The sequence below is a fragment of the Atractosteus spatula genome, chromosome 5 (assembly GCF_055471065.1).
Source record: "Atractosteus spatula isolate fAtrSpa1 chromosome 5, fAtrSpa1.hap1, whole genome shotgun sequence".
In the NCBI taxonomy this organism is placed as follows: Eukaryota; Metazoa; Chordata; class Actinopteri; order Semionotiformes; family Lepisosteidae; genus Atractosteus; species Atractosteus spatula.
This window is the reverse complement of record NC_142710.1, coordinates 17,639,039-17,653,913: the sequence shown is the minus strand read 5'-3', so window position 1 is coordinate 17,653,913 and position 14,875 is coordinate 17,639,039. Positions and strand designations below refer to the sequence as shown.

Sequence of the window (14,875 nt, the reverse complement as noted above, 5' to 3'; positions counted from 1 at the left end):
GATGATTTAGCCATTGAATATCAGACTGTTCATGGCAATATATAGGGAAAAACACTGCACCGGGAATATGATTCCTTAAGAATATTAAGGCATGGAGACATTGATCCACAAGGAGACATGGAGATGTGAAATGCACACAGCTGTCAATATGCATTTAAAGAAAGAAATGTGTTACCTTAATTGAATTGGCTAGATGAAGGCCGAGTGTCCAGAACTTTTCCTGGTATGATGTAATGGGGTAAAAAGGAACCTTCATAATGAATATGTATTTGAATTTCTACCCTATATTCCTTTATAGTACTAGAAGCTCTTTGATTAAGCGTGCTTCTCTCAATCAGGTTTTTTTGTTTTGTCACAGCAAATCACAATGGAAGTTATGAACTGAAGTTCGGGAGGGATAACAACAAGAAGTCCATCTCACTCAGCTGCACCTCAACACCATCACCACCAAACTAGCTACATAGACCAAAGTCCAACGCCTCCCTTCACGTTCTCCTCAAGCATCCCTCCCATCTCCACCTTGCAACTACCCCTCGGTCCACCCATTCTGAATGGGGTTCAAGCCTCCTCATGCTATGGCCAGGAGGCTGCCCATTAACCAAGCAGGTTAAGTCCAACGTTTATCACTAAGTATTCCAAACCTTTAATCCTTGGATGTCCCTAATGAACTCTATTTAAAGATGAGATAATTGCGAGGTCCAGGATTCTCAGTCACTGAACAGGAAAGGACTACTGTACTTACGTTTAGACATTTGGTAGGGTATTTCCCCTCTCGGTCTGAATAAATGTAATGATGTTTTCTTGTACTTGTGTTGTACAACTGCTAGTTGGTGTAATCAATTCAAATATTGGGGTTTTGGTGACCACTTAGGTCTCACTGTATACCTTCCATCTGCCAGTATGTTTCCAGAAATACAGGTTTAGAAAGCAAGAGAAAGTGACTTGTTTTCAAATTGAGGAAAATTGATTTTTTTCCCCGTAAATGTTTGAGGAATGCCTGTATCAATAAAGGCACATGAGAACATTTTTCCCAGATGCGCTTTAGCCTATCCACTGTTTTTATTTCTTCACCTACTCTGTATCTGTTAATCACTCAATGCAGTAGCTTTAATCTTGATGGTGGTAGTCTTCAGACAGTTTTTAAGGAACAGAGCTGATGACTGGTGTTCCGTCAGTTGCTAACATACTTAAAACTTGTTGCGATAGTCCTAGGTGTGGTTTTTACCTGGCACCCCGGTAATTGACATTGTTACCTAATCTGGTTTCTAGTTTTTAATTCCCTTGCACTTTAAACCACTGCCAGTCAATTTTTTTCTTCCGGGTAGACGGTTTTAGGTTTATGAAGGGGAGTATATTCGAATGAAAAACATACGGTTTATATGGTTTGGAAAGAGTATCGAGCTGTTAGAACGCACCGGTGCGAAGCTTAACTATAGCGCCCACTAGAGCCCAGAGTAACGCTCAGGTGTATCACAGGTCTATATTATTACCTTTACTCTTACGATTATTGAGGGTACGGTTGCTAAAAGCTCTAAACTGTTGTGGAAGCACAGCAATGTCACTGCTTTCTGCATTACAAAATAAAATGATATATAAATGTTGAGCATTTGAACGATCGAAGTGTTACAGTTTTCACAACCTGTCAGTCCGTGTTGGCGCAGACTCTCTCTCTCTCTCTCTCGCTCTCTCTCTCTCGTTAGCTGTGCGCCTGTAAGGAGAATCTCAATCAGGTCACATTTCGGTGTAGATCCTCCATCTATCTCTCCCCGAGAGGAAGGGAAGTCGGCGAGCGACAAGAAACAATCGCATCCTCCCTACAGCGGGAACGGTCGGGAGAGCCATGGTCGGGATGAGGGATCTGGGGCGTCTTCTGGTCCCAGTCTTGGTGCTGGTGGGGTCCTCGGCGCAAGGAGACGTGAAGAGTGGCAAAGAAGCAGAGAATGCGGCGAATTTCATGGAAGATGAGCAATGGCTGTCCACCATTTCTCAGTACAGCCGCAAGATCAAACACTGGAATCGCTTCAGAGATGTGAGTCTGAAAAGCAAATTATTCCAGCACGGTTGTGGGAATGCACCGTTAGCGGAATAAACGCCTTTCCGTGGAAGGCGACAGGTTCGCAGGGAAATAAAAAAATAAAAAAAGACCGGCAATTATATATGCGCTGTATATAGAAGAGATATCACAACAGCTGGATCTCGGTTATCTCGTTTTAGACCGAGATGACTTAATAGATTTCTTAAGTTGTAAAGTGAACGCTGGATCGCTGCTCTTAATTATTAGAAGTTGCACAGGTAGCTAAACGCTAGCCTTAGCGACCGTTACGAAACATCTTTGAATTTGTGCACCACATTACCGATCTCAGCACCGCATGGAATTACCTGTAATCAATGGAGAAAGCCGACATGTACAGAAAATGTTAGAGGGTTAAAAAGTTGTTAAAAACGTAAAACACCGAAGTTTGGATGATTTGCAAGAGTAATTAGATTAAAATTAAGTATTTCTAACAATAATCGGTTTACTAAAGGATAAGATCTTATAAAAATTGTGATCTTTTAAAAAAAAATGCATTAGCATCCAAAAACGAATCAATAAAGATGCAGGAAGCAGGGGGTTTAAGTATTTTATATATAGTAAGGAGAGCATTGCTGGGATAGAAATATTTTGCGTATTTTCCCCACCACAAATTTGACATACATTTAGCAAATCAGTGATCATCCGTAATTTAAAAAGTCACTTGCGCAATTAACTGGATAAATCTGGAGTTTCCATCTGAAGTGTTTATCATATAAAGGTTTTTTGAAGAAAATAATTGTTTTAATTTGCTTAACCTGGCAGTAAATGGGAAGTGAGCAGACACCACTATTAAGTATGATCTTTATTTCGGATACCAGTGAATGGGTCAGGCATGATGATGCATATATATCCTCATTATACTGTATGAAGGGTTATAACTGACTATATCTTGAACCGTATATTAGTAATAGTAATAACAGCAGCATTTTATGCAAAACATTCAGCAGTGTATGTGTTCCCCCAGTTTACAATGTAGTTTAATCCCAGTTTCATTAAAAAATGCTTGTATTTTCTTTCCAAAGTTATATTGAAATGAATTTCTAATAATCTAAGTTATGATTTGCAATAATGGCCTGCTGAGCACCTGTTCATACAGCAGGGCATTTACTGAGAGAACTGCCTTAATTAGGGTTACAACAGCAGGACTTGAACCCACAACTCTCTAGTCTGGAGCTTTAACCACTACTCTGCTACTCGCTACCCTTTGAAACCTGATAGCCGGGTGATTTCTTGACCCAATGGTTTTTTTTAAACTAAAGTTGATTAAATAGTATTGGAAAATTGCTTAAATTAGAAAGTAGATGCATACTGCATGAAACTGAACATTGTTTCCTCCCACCAGAGGCCTGTCCTGTAGGAAGTATCATTCCTTTCAGCACGTCTGGAAACTCGCTCCAGGTGTAGCAATCTGGTTTAATTTAGTTATTCAGTACTCATTACAGGTTAGGAAAGGGTTTTGTTTACTCTGAAAGGATATTTAGTTAGTACCATTAAAGAGGTTTTATTTAGTCAGGTATGCCAGTGTATTTCATTTGAATTGTTTTCGTGGGATCTGTGTTGTAATTTGTAATTAAAGATACAAGTATTTTAAGACCCCATCCACCAATATATGTCTATTATGAAAATGCAGGGTGGTTATATATAGACATTAAAAGTATTCAGCATGCTTTTGTAATTTTCCAGTAGATTTAAGTGTGGCTCCCACATGCAAGTTCACACAGTGATGTTTCATGCTAATGATTCTAACTTCTCTGAATGGGATTTTAAAAAAAAAACCTCTCGAGTTGTTGATTGAAGATGTACATTTTGCGTAACTGTTGGGGGAATTAGGAAAATGGCAACCACAGAAGGATTAAGTGTAAATTACAACAGGATTATAAATGGATAGGTTTTTGCAGCTTTACATGTGTGACTTTGATATTCAAACCAGGCCTTGAGCACGTTCTGAATTCACTGATCAATACGTATTGATTGCCTCACGCCACGTCCTGCATATAAATGTGTTTTACAGCAGCGCAGCATTGAGAAGGCATTCAGGAGTGTGCTGCTGGACATTTTTTTTTTGTATCTCAATCAAAATATTTTAAAACAGCAACGTGTTGTGCTCTCTATGGATTTGCAGTCCAGCTGAGTTATAAATTGCAGGATGTGCCTGATTAGTAGACGGTAGCATTAGCCACTTCTCCGTTGGAAGCCGAGATGTAAAGACCGGATATTCTGCTCCCTGCAGAACTCCCAGGCATCCTCTATCAGGACACAGGTGAGGACGGAGGAGGGCTCCCTGTGATACGACGCTCTGCAGGGGTGTGGTGCTGTTTGTTCAGTGGTCTACCTTTTGAAGAAGAAGGAGGAAGTGTTTTAGAAAAGAGAGCCCAGAATCCTCACGGGGGAACGGCAGTGGCAACAGGAGCTGCCTTGACAACACAGCGCAGTGTTTGGAGATTGTAATGAAATCCATCTCCTGTTCAGTTCAATGGCTCTATTTTCCCCCTCTCTCCATTTAGCATGGAGTACAGAGATAAGATTGATGATCAATTACCATATTTCACAATGCAAATGTGTACAGGAGTGTTTCATGAAGCAGAAAGCTAATTAGAAGTCTTTTCAAAGCCTGCTTTTCCTCACTTCTTTTCTACAAGCTTAGCATATCCAGTCAGAAGAAGTCAGATATGAAATTAATTTTGAAGGTGTTTATTTTGAATTACGTTCAGCACGATTATTTGTTTTTAATTCTTTAAAAAATAAAAAATATCCAGGGTCATTCCTGTATTTCTTGCTTAATGTTACAGCTCACAGTGAGCTTTTGTTGCTGTCATGGTATGTCTATATAATAAAAATCCAACCACAATGAGAAAAGCTACACTGTATCCTTCACTGTATACTACACTGTATCCTTCAGTTTTTATTCCTTACAGATTGTTGCCAATATATGTGTTCCATCATATAGATGTATGAGAGTGTCAGACACAGAAAGAAAGCACTGCTATACTATGTTAATACCTATTTAGAGAAATAAGATCATGCTAACTTACCTAACGTTCTAGAATTATACGTAAAACCAAATTTCCCACATTTTAAAAATATGTATTGGAACGCAATCAATGCCCATTTGTAATGTGAGCAATGCTTTCCAAAAGAAAGTCCTGTGAATCGTAAAACCAAAATGTCCTAAAGCGTTGAAAATATGGCATGGATTGCAATATTGGAAGGAGGCTTTTAGTACATTCCAAAGGCTTTCAGAAATCCTTCACATGGCCTAAATAGATGCCTTCTACCAAAAGGGTTAATTCACTTTAAACAAATGTTGCCAATGGCTGACTTCCTTAATGGACCAAAATGGTCTTTTCTGTACAAGTATCTTTATCTGAGGCTCGGGATTGGAAGAATATGACCCCGCGATGTGGAATGCTGTCCAAATTGAGGCCACTGTGCTCATTTAATTTGTGGCCTGAGTGAGCCCTCGTCTGGACCTGAGGAGGTGAAAGGCCAGTGTATTATTCCTCTGTAGCCTCTGTGCCGCCCTGCATCAGTATTCTCTCGATTTATTGATGGATGGCAGTGTCACCAGAGACTGTACACTGGAATACAAAGCTTCTTTATTCTCCTGTATTTATTGTCCTGACATTTGGCTGTCAGTGTTCTGCTCTCACTCCACACGGTGAAAGTGCAAACCACTGTTCACCCTATTTAATGTTACTCAGGGTTTATAGAGTGTTGTTTGTGAGGAAATGAATTAAATGTGCACCAACTGCAAACATGCTTCTTACAAAACTACTTCCAGGGCAAAATAAAGACAAAAGTCATTGTTGTGCAATACAGCTGCCAAGTGATGATTAATGATAAAAGCTGATTTGTCTCATCCAGCTTCTTATCTGAACCAGCTTCTCATGGCTGCAACCAGATCACAGTCCCCAATAAAACCATGATCTGACCAGTATCTAATCTTATCTGGAATGAACATTAGGTTATTTGTTATCAAATAGGATTAGTTGGAAATTTTAGAGCATTACAAAGCTATGTTTAGATATATGCTATGCAAGAAAATTAATGGTGTACAGAGCTGAAGCAGATCTTTTCTGGATCAGTATTAACACTGTATATTTAAGAAATGTAAGGGTTACATGTTGAACAGCACTTATTACAATTTATGAAGTGTAGTTGCCATGCTGTACAATTGTTTGCTTTAAGTACTTCAGAAATTACAGTTTTGTATGTAAATTAGATTTAATTAGAGTATAAATGTCTGTGACATACAATAATGATAGACCGTGAGTATTGCAGATAGTATTATTTTAAATACATTAACCCCTCATAATGATGATGCTGATTCTGTGGACTTTAATTTCCAGCTGTTGGTGCCTAATTGTGTATTTGCCAGCAGCTATACCACCCTGCAATACACAACTAGCAGCCCACTAAAGCTAAGCAGGTTCAGTACCTGGATGGGAGACCTCCTGGGAAAAGCTAAGGTTGCTGTTGGAAGTGGTGATAGTGGAACCAGTAGGGAATGCTCACCCTGTGGTCTGTGTAGGTCCTAATGCCCCAAAATTGTGACAGGGACACTATACTGTATAAAAGGCACCGTCCTTTGGATGAGAGTAAAACTAGAGGTCCTGACTCTTGGATTATAAATCCCAGGGTGTTTCTCAAAAAGAGTAGGGGGATAACTCTGTTATCCTGGCCAAAGCTCCCCCTGGCCTTTACCAATCCTAATAATCCCCAATTAATTGGTTTCATTACTCTTTTCCTGGTCCCTGATAGCTGATTTGTGGCAAGTGTACTGCTGAACTCTGGCCATCACATCACCCAGGTGGGGCTACACATTGGTGGTCATGAAGGAGAGTCCCCATTACCTTTAAAGTCCTTTGTAAGTGGAGTGTCCAGAATAGGTCTATATAAGTGTAAGGAATTATTATTAATTGGAGTTAATTGAAACACTGGAGTTCAGTTTAATATGTTTTATTATCTTCCTTGACTACTCAATCATTTTTCCCCTCTTTGGACAGGGAGCAAAAAAAAAAACTCTTACTGGTTTGTCTGTCTTGAAACAAATATATTTCATGTTTATTTAATGCTTTACTATTAGTAATTTTGTCTTTGAGTACATACATAGAGTGAAACCAGCAAAAATAAGGAAATACATTATTTTTCCTATATGGTCATGATTTGTGTTTAATAGTTTTATGTCCAAATTAGTTTCCTCCTTCTTTTATGGGCAGAAAAGTTAGAATTCATGTTTTTGAAGAGAGGGGTCAGTGTATCACTTGAAAGGGTTTGCTGCTTGCTTTTGAAGACAAATGACATGTAAATAGTAATTTTACAAAGATTACAAAGGTTGGATATTTTTATTAACCGGTTTCTCATTTTATAGCACTCTAGTACAAGAGCAATGTTTTATTGTTTTTTTTCATTTTCAGAATAAGTGAGATAAAAAGCAATTAAAATTCTAATTTCTAGGAGTGAAACTTAATAATAGATTAAAAACCAGCAAGCTGCTCTCAGTGGGATACGGCCTAATTAGCCAGGACCTTTGGTTTAAGATGCAACACGGAATCTGCAATGATTAAATCTGTGCTGTGCTATACCTCCTGCCCCTCCTCTTGCTTTTACTTGCCTCTGGTTTTAAACAAGGCCGCAGTGCGTTAACAGGGGGCTGGGAAGAGAGTATCATCCTGGATCAATTTGTTTTCACTGTCCTGAAGCAATCCATGTGGTGTAGATGCCCACAGAGATTGCCAGAGCTGAACTGTATTTCCGTGAGCTCAACACACACACAAAATGAAGGCATGTACTGTACAGGTACAGTATGTGCTACTTGTCATTACAACGGAAGGCTGCTGAGAAAGAGCCTCCTCCTACAGTCAGCCCCTCCGTGACCCACTGTCTCTTCTTCTTTGTGTTAGTGGAGGTGGAGGTTTTGATGTTTGCCTTGCTCCACCTGCGTGGTCCTGCTCTGTCAACTACATGTAGATGATGCACAGTGTTTTCTTAGACTTTGTATTAGTCTCTAGTTAAATGATAACAGAAATGAGTCGACTCGGAACTTGCGCGTAAATAAAATGTTGAGTAGCGTGTAAAGCCAAAATCCGCGGTAGTCAAATTTTACCAAATAACCCTAATAAAAACGCCTTACCAACCTCTTATGGTAATTTAAGATATTAAATATAAGTATAATAAGAGTAAATAACATGACTGTATAGGCTCACTAACCAGCTCTTGTAGGCGTGCTTGCCGAATTTTTCGGATGATAAAGCATTTTTCAACACTTTTTATTTTCCGAATACGTAAGTTGAGGGCGCATAAGTTGCCAGTCGACTGGACTTTTCCTATTTTCTTTATGAGCTTCATCTGAAGATATGCAATATTCTATTGATTAGTAAGAAAGTTTTGTTGTTGTAATTTACTTTTGATATGATATTTTGATATTTATTGTAGCCCCTTCATAGTTGTTTAATGGGTTTCTTTCCGTTCAGCATGTACCGTCCATTGCCGTAGAATTAAAATGTGTTACTTAGCCAATAAATGTATTTTTTTCATCCAGCAGAAGGCAATCAAACAATCAGTGACACAGCAGAATTGTATTATCAGCTCTCCTAGGGCTTATCGTAGTATGCATAGGAAAACATTTGGAAATTTGGTCGAGTGACTACTTTTGAGTGACCACTTAAGCTTTTATTGATCAGAAACCCACAACACAATTAAAACAGTGCTTCAGTCGATGCGGCGCTGTTGACTGTAATAGAACAAAGCTGATTACCATACATTGCTTTACTGGTCCCTACTTGCAATGATCCAAATTACTGTGGAGCTCAGCTTGTTTCTGACAGTGGTTACATACAGTAGGTAGGGCTAATTCTAATCACGACAGCGGAGGTCTTTGTTTTTAATATGTAGACGATGCAAAGGTGAAGAGGGTGTGTTTTAAGGCTTTGTTTGGTGTGCCGTTCTATGAAACTGAGTTCAATGGAAAACCTGCACATTGCAGTGGAAGTATTATAGGGGGAGGATATCTTGTAAAGCTTGCACCTCATTCATCCTTTCATCTCTGCCTCAGGGATGCCAACCAGAATGCATGCAGTAGTGACAAGACTGAGGTCCTTTTCATTCTGAAGAACGTATTGTCGCCGATATTCATTCCTGGAGGGCCACAGTCTGTCAGGATTTACAGTCCTCCTGATTAATGTCCTCAATGAGTAACAGCCTGGACACAGTGGTACTATAGACCAGTTAAATGAACAGATATGATATGAATCCAGTCATTAAGAGTCCAGGGTGGTAACACAGTGACCCTCCAGGACCAGGGGAATATCAGTGACCTGCCATCCTGCAGTTGGCTTTGTTCCATCATTCTCCCAATACATAGTATTGAACAGGAATTTCCAGTCCCCCATACCTACTGGTTTTTATTGCAGCTGGGTTCTTTACTCAAATGAATCCGTAACTGAATCAGCAAGCTGCTCGGTTACAGCCTTTATAAGTTTTTTTTTCCCACTCAGAGATAGGAGATTTTGTTACTTAAGAATGCAGTAGTTCAAAGGCAGATGTCCTACATGTTAAAACATCTAAAGTCTTAGATCTCTTAAGAGTTTGTTTATCTGAATGAGTGTTCAGGTAGATTAATACCAGAGAGGTGTGTGTGTTAAGGGGGGTGGGGGGTTGGGGTTGCCAGGACTGAGAGCCCCTTGTTTGATAGAAAAAATGTAATGTTCTGATGCTGCATGAAAGTGGAGAGTTACATGAACAGAGATGCTTTTGTGTTCTCCAGTGAGGGATTTACTTGGCTGAGGAAGATGTACCGGGCTTTGATTTGCAGATTTTGGGAGTGTAGTAGCGACTAGGAGCTGGGGGTTGTGGGTTCTAATCTTGGGTGGGATATCTCAGTCTCATTGTTCCAGCAAACCCCCTGTTGTTTAAATAGGTTTCCAGATTGTCATCACTTCAACTCAGTGGTCAAATAACATTTTCAGAAATTTCACGTGAAGAATTTTGTACTGTTGCAATCCATAGAAACTTGAAAATTGTGTGTAGATGTGTTGAGCTCAGGAGACCATTAAAGCCATCCTTGGTTGCCTGCTTCTTCAACCACAGTATCCCACACATGTCGGTAAGGGGAGCAATGTCTCATAGGAGGTTTTTTTTCCCACTGTAACTCCAGATCTACATCCTCGATATGAATTTTGTCACCTTTTCATTTCTTAATAAAAGGAGATCAAAAGCTTTTACGTGCGAATTTATAGAGCTTCATGTGAGTTACAGCTGAAATTTCAGAAACTGCTACAAAAATGTTAATCTGTAGTAAAAAGACAGTTTGTTTTAAAATATTCATTTTTTAAATCCTAGAACATTCCAGGATTATGGAGCTGAGAAAAGTTTTTAAAGTAATCAGCTGGGCAGCTGCTTTATTTTCAGAAGGGCATTTGGTGACTTTCCAATATCATATACATCAGTTAGGAAATAATAAAGCTATAGCCATGTTCAGAACTACCTTTGGCAGTGATTATATATATATGGGTCTGTCTGCACACACTAATCAAACCTGCTGTATAATGTTGCTTTGAATTCATTCAGGTCAAGCAAGGTTTAGAACTGATGGTTTTCATGGCTGCATTTCTCCCTGGCATGTCATTTTATCTTTCTTTTTTCCTTCTGCCACTCCAGATTTCCTTCTGAACATACTTTTCCATCTGTTCACTGTTTGCTGTGCTTTTGCCTAGTCTGTTAAATTTTCTCTCAGTGCACACATGTACTGTATACAATTCCTAAAAAAAAAGCAAACCGTACCAAAAAGAAAAAAAATAGGTCCTGAGAACTCCAAAATAAAATATTTTTTGTGTCAGCTTCTGTACAGACTTTAAGAGCATAAGATGCCTAGAATATGTGTTTCCTTATGAAGTAGCATTGATTGCTGAGCTTCATTTCCGGCATCCAGTTATGAACTGTTCATTGCTGGTTATTAGGCCTGAGGCCAGAGAGTAGATTTCAAAATAAGCAATTTTAATTGTATGTGGTTCAGCATCTTCCATCTTCAAAAATTAGACAACTCCTAATTATAAAAATACTTTGATCATCCTTTGATTTATTAATTTTTAAGTACTATATGTAATTCACTCCGTAGATTTAATATGGACTGATGACCTCCAGAAATTATTAATGTGTCCTAAAATTCTCTTGTATGAATTTTGGCAGTGGCCTGTGCGTGGAGTAAAAAACTCCTTGTTCAGCCACGCGCTGTTATTAAAAAAAAAGGACACACGATGAAGACAAAACAGACTGTCTCAGCATCCATTCATAGCCCCCTCTTACAACATGAAAACTCCCGCATTAGTGCAAAAGCCTGCTGTGGTCATTTCCAGAGCCCTGCAACGGACTGTCTTCACTCTTACATTACACCTTTGCACTTGATTCCATTATGTGGCAGACTGAAATATATGACAGTAAATGCTGCACCCAGAATAGTCGCGGACAGTCTCCTCTCTGCGGTGCTTGTTAAAGTGCACGACAGCTCTCAGTCTGGAAGGAGCCACATGGAGCTGCACCTGCTCTGCCACCCGCTGAATTTTTAATGAGTGAAAATTGCTTCTTCCTTCGTAGAAAATGGTCCCTCAGTTCTTTTGTTTTTGTCCGTGGTGTATGAATAGCACATCGAGGCTTCGCTCATGGAAGACTTTTTATTTCCTGTGCTCGCTGGTTCTAGTTTGTGACTGATGCCTGGGATGATGGATACTGGGACCTCTTTGTGTGCGATGCAGGAAGCTAGCCCTTCGGCAGAGCAGGCGCTGGGCACGAGGCTGAGAAACATGCTCTTAGGAAGGCCAGCACCATTGAGGATCTGTATCTTGCCCTGAGAAAACTACAGTAGTCAAATCCTGTCAAGGGAGAAAGAATTGTAGTGGTTGCATACTATGACTAATGCTTTAAAAATATATTCAGCCCATGCGAAGAAAGTACTCCTGGTGGAAACCTTTTTATATCAGATTTAAATTCTCGTTTAAGCAAGATTTTGACCCAAAATGCCAAGCCCATTTTCCATGGCGTTAGGAAGAGACAGCCCCGGTCACATATCGGGTTAGCAGTTAGTGCACAAATAACAAATAACCTTTGTTGTTATTAAATATGAGAAAAAAACCACATCTCATACCAATTTAATAAAACCATAGAGGAACGTTATGAACTGTTCCAGTAGGGTGAAATGCCTAATGATTGTGAGGCAGAGGCAAAAACAGGTTGAGAAAGCGTGCAAATAGGGGCGTTATAAAAACATGAGTCTCACCCACTTCAGAGTGTGAGCATTTGCTATTTAATTACTGTTTAAGTGCCTAATTAACTAACATATCTTTCCAAAAATATGATTTGGTGATGCTTCTGAATAAGAACGCGTGTATGAGTGGATCAGACAAACGCAAGGAGCCCTTTGAAGGAGTTCTTATGGTTTAGTTGGTGCCAGACAGTACCAAAGGTTCTCTTAGGTTGCGGAAGTATTAAGTATTAAGAAGGGTCTTGTACGACGGCTTGCTACAACACTGCCTACTCCTGGGATATGACTTTTAACATTCATGAAAAAACTCTTATAGTCCAATGATTGCTTTCTCTGCAGCCTGTCTTCATTCGAGCTGAAAGTCTTTGTCTCTTTAAATTATGGAAGCAATGCATCTTGTGGCCCTCACCATATTTCTCATCATTGTTACAGTCTATGAAAATAGCAAGAGTTTTGAAAAATCTAAATTTTAATGTTAGGTTCAAGGCAAATAAATCTTTAAGATCACTTATACTCCATACACGGGTTTTCAATTAAGAGCTTAAGTCTCACAAACAAAACCAATAGCAAAATGATGCATTTTAATTTTTATGAAAGAGACAGATTCCAGGGTCAGACCATCAACACTACCATCTGTGGGTTCTACAGCATGGTAACTTATCAGATCTAGATAGTAAGTATCAAGGCATTGGCACTGTAGACATTGGATAAAACTACATTGCTTTATTAAAAGCACAGGTCACTTTAAATTAGAGGTCACTGATTTGGCGGGCAGTCCAGAATGAGTCAGCCTGATCTAAGGGAAACCTGAGGTCTCTAGGAGGGCATGTTGGTCATCTTCTGGTCTTTGGAAGAGTGCTTCCTGCAGAATGAAAGTTCCTTTTCTTGAAAATGTGGGAACAATAACTGCATGTCATAATGTTGTCTATGCCAGTCAGACTGCGGTGGTCTGGCTTGTTTTGGTACTGTGGAAGGTCACCACAGCTGAAGGCACTCTTGAGATACTGTGACACCAGGTCACGTTTCACTTCAATGCTTTTCAGTGGGTTAATTCTATTGGAAAGTGTCTGAATCTAAATTTCATTAGCTGTGGGCTAATGGTTGAAAGGTTACCAAGGGGTCATGCCCTGAGTCACATCACTTTCTGTCTGCTAAATTAGAGAGCGTGCATAGAATGCTTGTTTTGGTGATAAATTTCCAGTACATTTTCTACTTAAACCCTCCAGTTTGAAATCACGGTTTGTAAATCAGTTGCGTTTCATCGCTGTGATTTGAACCTGGGACATGGCGGGATCAGCTGAAGCTTGCATGTGCCGTTTGTGAACACGCTGAGGCCCTTCAACCCACCCAGCTCAGCAAGCAGTTCTCATCCAGACATTGTTTCAGAGAAGCCAGATTGGCACTGAATTCATGAGTGGGCGGCATGTTCCAGATTCCCACATACGTCTTCATGCTCCAAGTCCCACAGACCCTACCGGACAGTTACTTTCATCAGTCATCATTGATTGATGGATCTTCTGCTGGTGACACTGCTGGCCTAAGAGGATTGGCATGCCATGGGTCACTATTGCAGAGCAAGCTGAGGATAATCTAACCAGCTCAAGTCCAGCCAACACCAGGGCTGCTCAGACACATGTGCCCCACTGCTGGGCGCCAAGCCTGGTTACGGCTGGCTGAAGACACGACTTGTCACTGGCTGGTGTCAGGTGTCCCCAGTCCCGCTCCTGGACGGGCCAGTGTCTCTACTGGTTTTCCAGGTCCCTGTAAAGCTGCAGGTTCGAATAAGTCATTAATGAGCTGTTCCAGGTCATATGACTGGAGACCCCTGATCCAGGCCATAGGCCTCAACGTAGACTCTGAACAAGCCTTTGCTGGTACAGCCTCTTGGGAGCACCCTGTTATTGTTTTCTGATGTAGATCATACATATGAAACATACAGTATGAAGCAAAAACAAATACTGTATGTTTAGAAGAAATGCTTATGGTCTTGGCTTTCATCCAGCCAACATATGGCAACATCAGTGTTGATCTGGTAGATGATTAATAAAAGTCTTTGAGTCCCTGCAAATTTGGATCTTCTGGGTAGTTGAAATATAGTCATACATATCCCAAAGCAAAGTGAAAACCTTATGCATCTCAGATTTGATTGTTCTCGCCTGGGTATTTTGTTGTTATGGATGTCATTTTTTTCACTTTGTTTTGTTGTGGCACATCCTATTACGTGTCTCTCTGTGGAAGTGTAGGTTGTTGTTTGTGAATCGATTAGTGTTTGACATCCTCGGACACCTGAGCTGCTGAAAGAGACCATCAGAACAAGGATTCCCAAAGACCAGTGGAAGGAAGTGGCAGCAGCAGATCTGTTGTACAGAGAAGGTTCCCAAGAGTCAAACATGAAGGGTAATTTGCTTCTTTACGTGACCTGGCAGAAAGACCTGAGATAATTTCCCTGGTGAAATAGGTAACTTGAGCAGTAAGTCCAGCTAGAAATAACAACCGAGAGGTGTTCAGTGCAAATAAGAAGGTAGCAAGGCCTCTTGGAACCCTGC

General features: G+C 40.1%; 1 protein-coding gene across 1 annotated transcript in view; it reads left to right on the top strand.

Annotated features, from left to right (window-relative positions):
• Positions 1–1,849: 1,849 nt before the first annotated feature.
• The window catches only part of LOC148834641 (testican-2-like), a 48,764-nt gene continuing 35,738 nt past the window's right edge, over positions 1,850–14,875 (top strand). The window contains exon 1 of the mRNA XM_088915770.1: positions 1,850–2,029. Coding sequence (XP_088771896.1) covers positions 1,850–2,029 — 180 coding nt within the window. The remainder of the gene's footprint in view (positions 2,030–14,875) is intronic.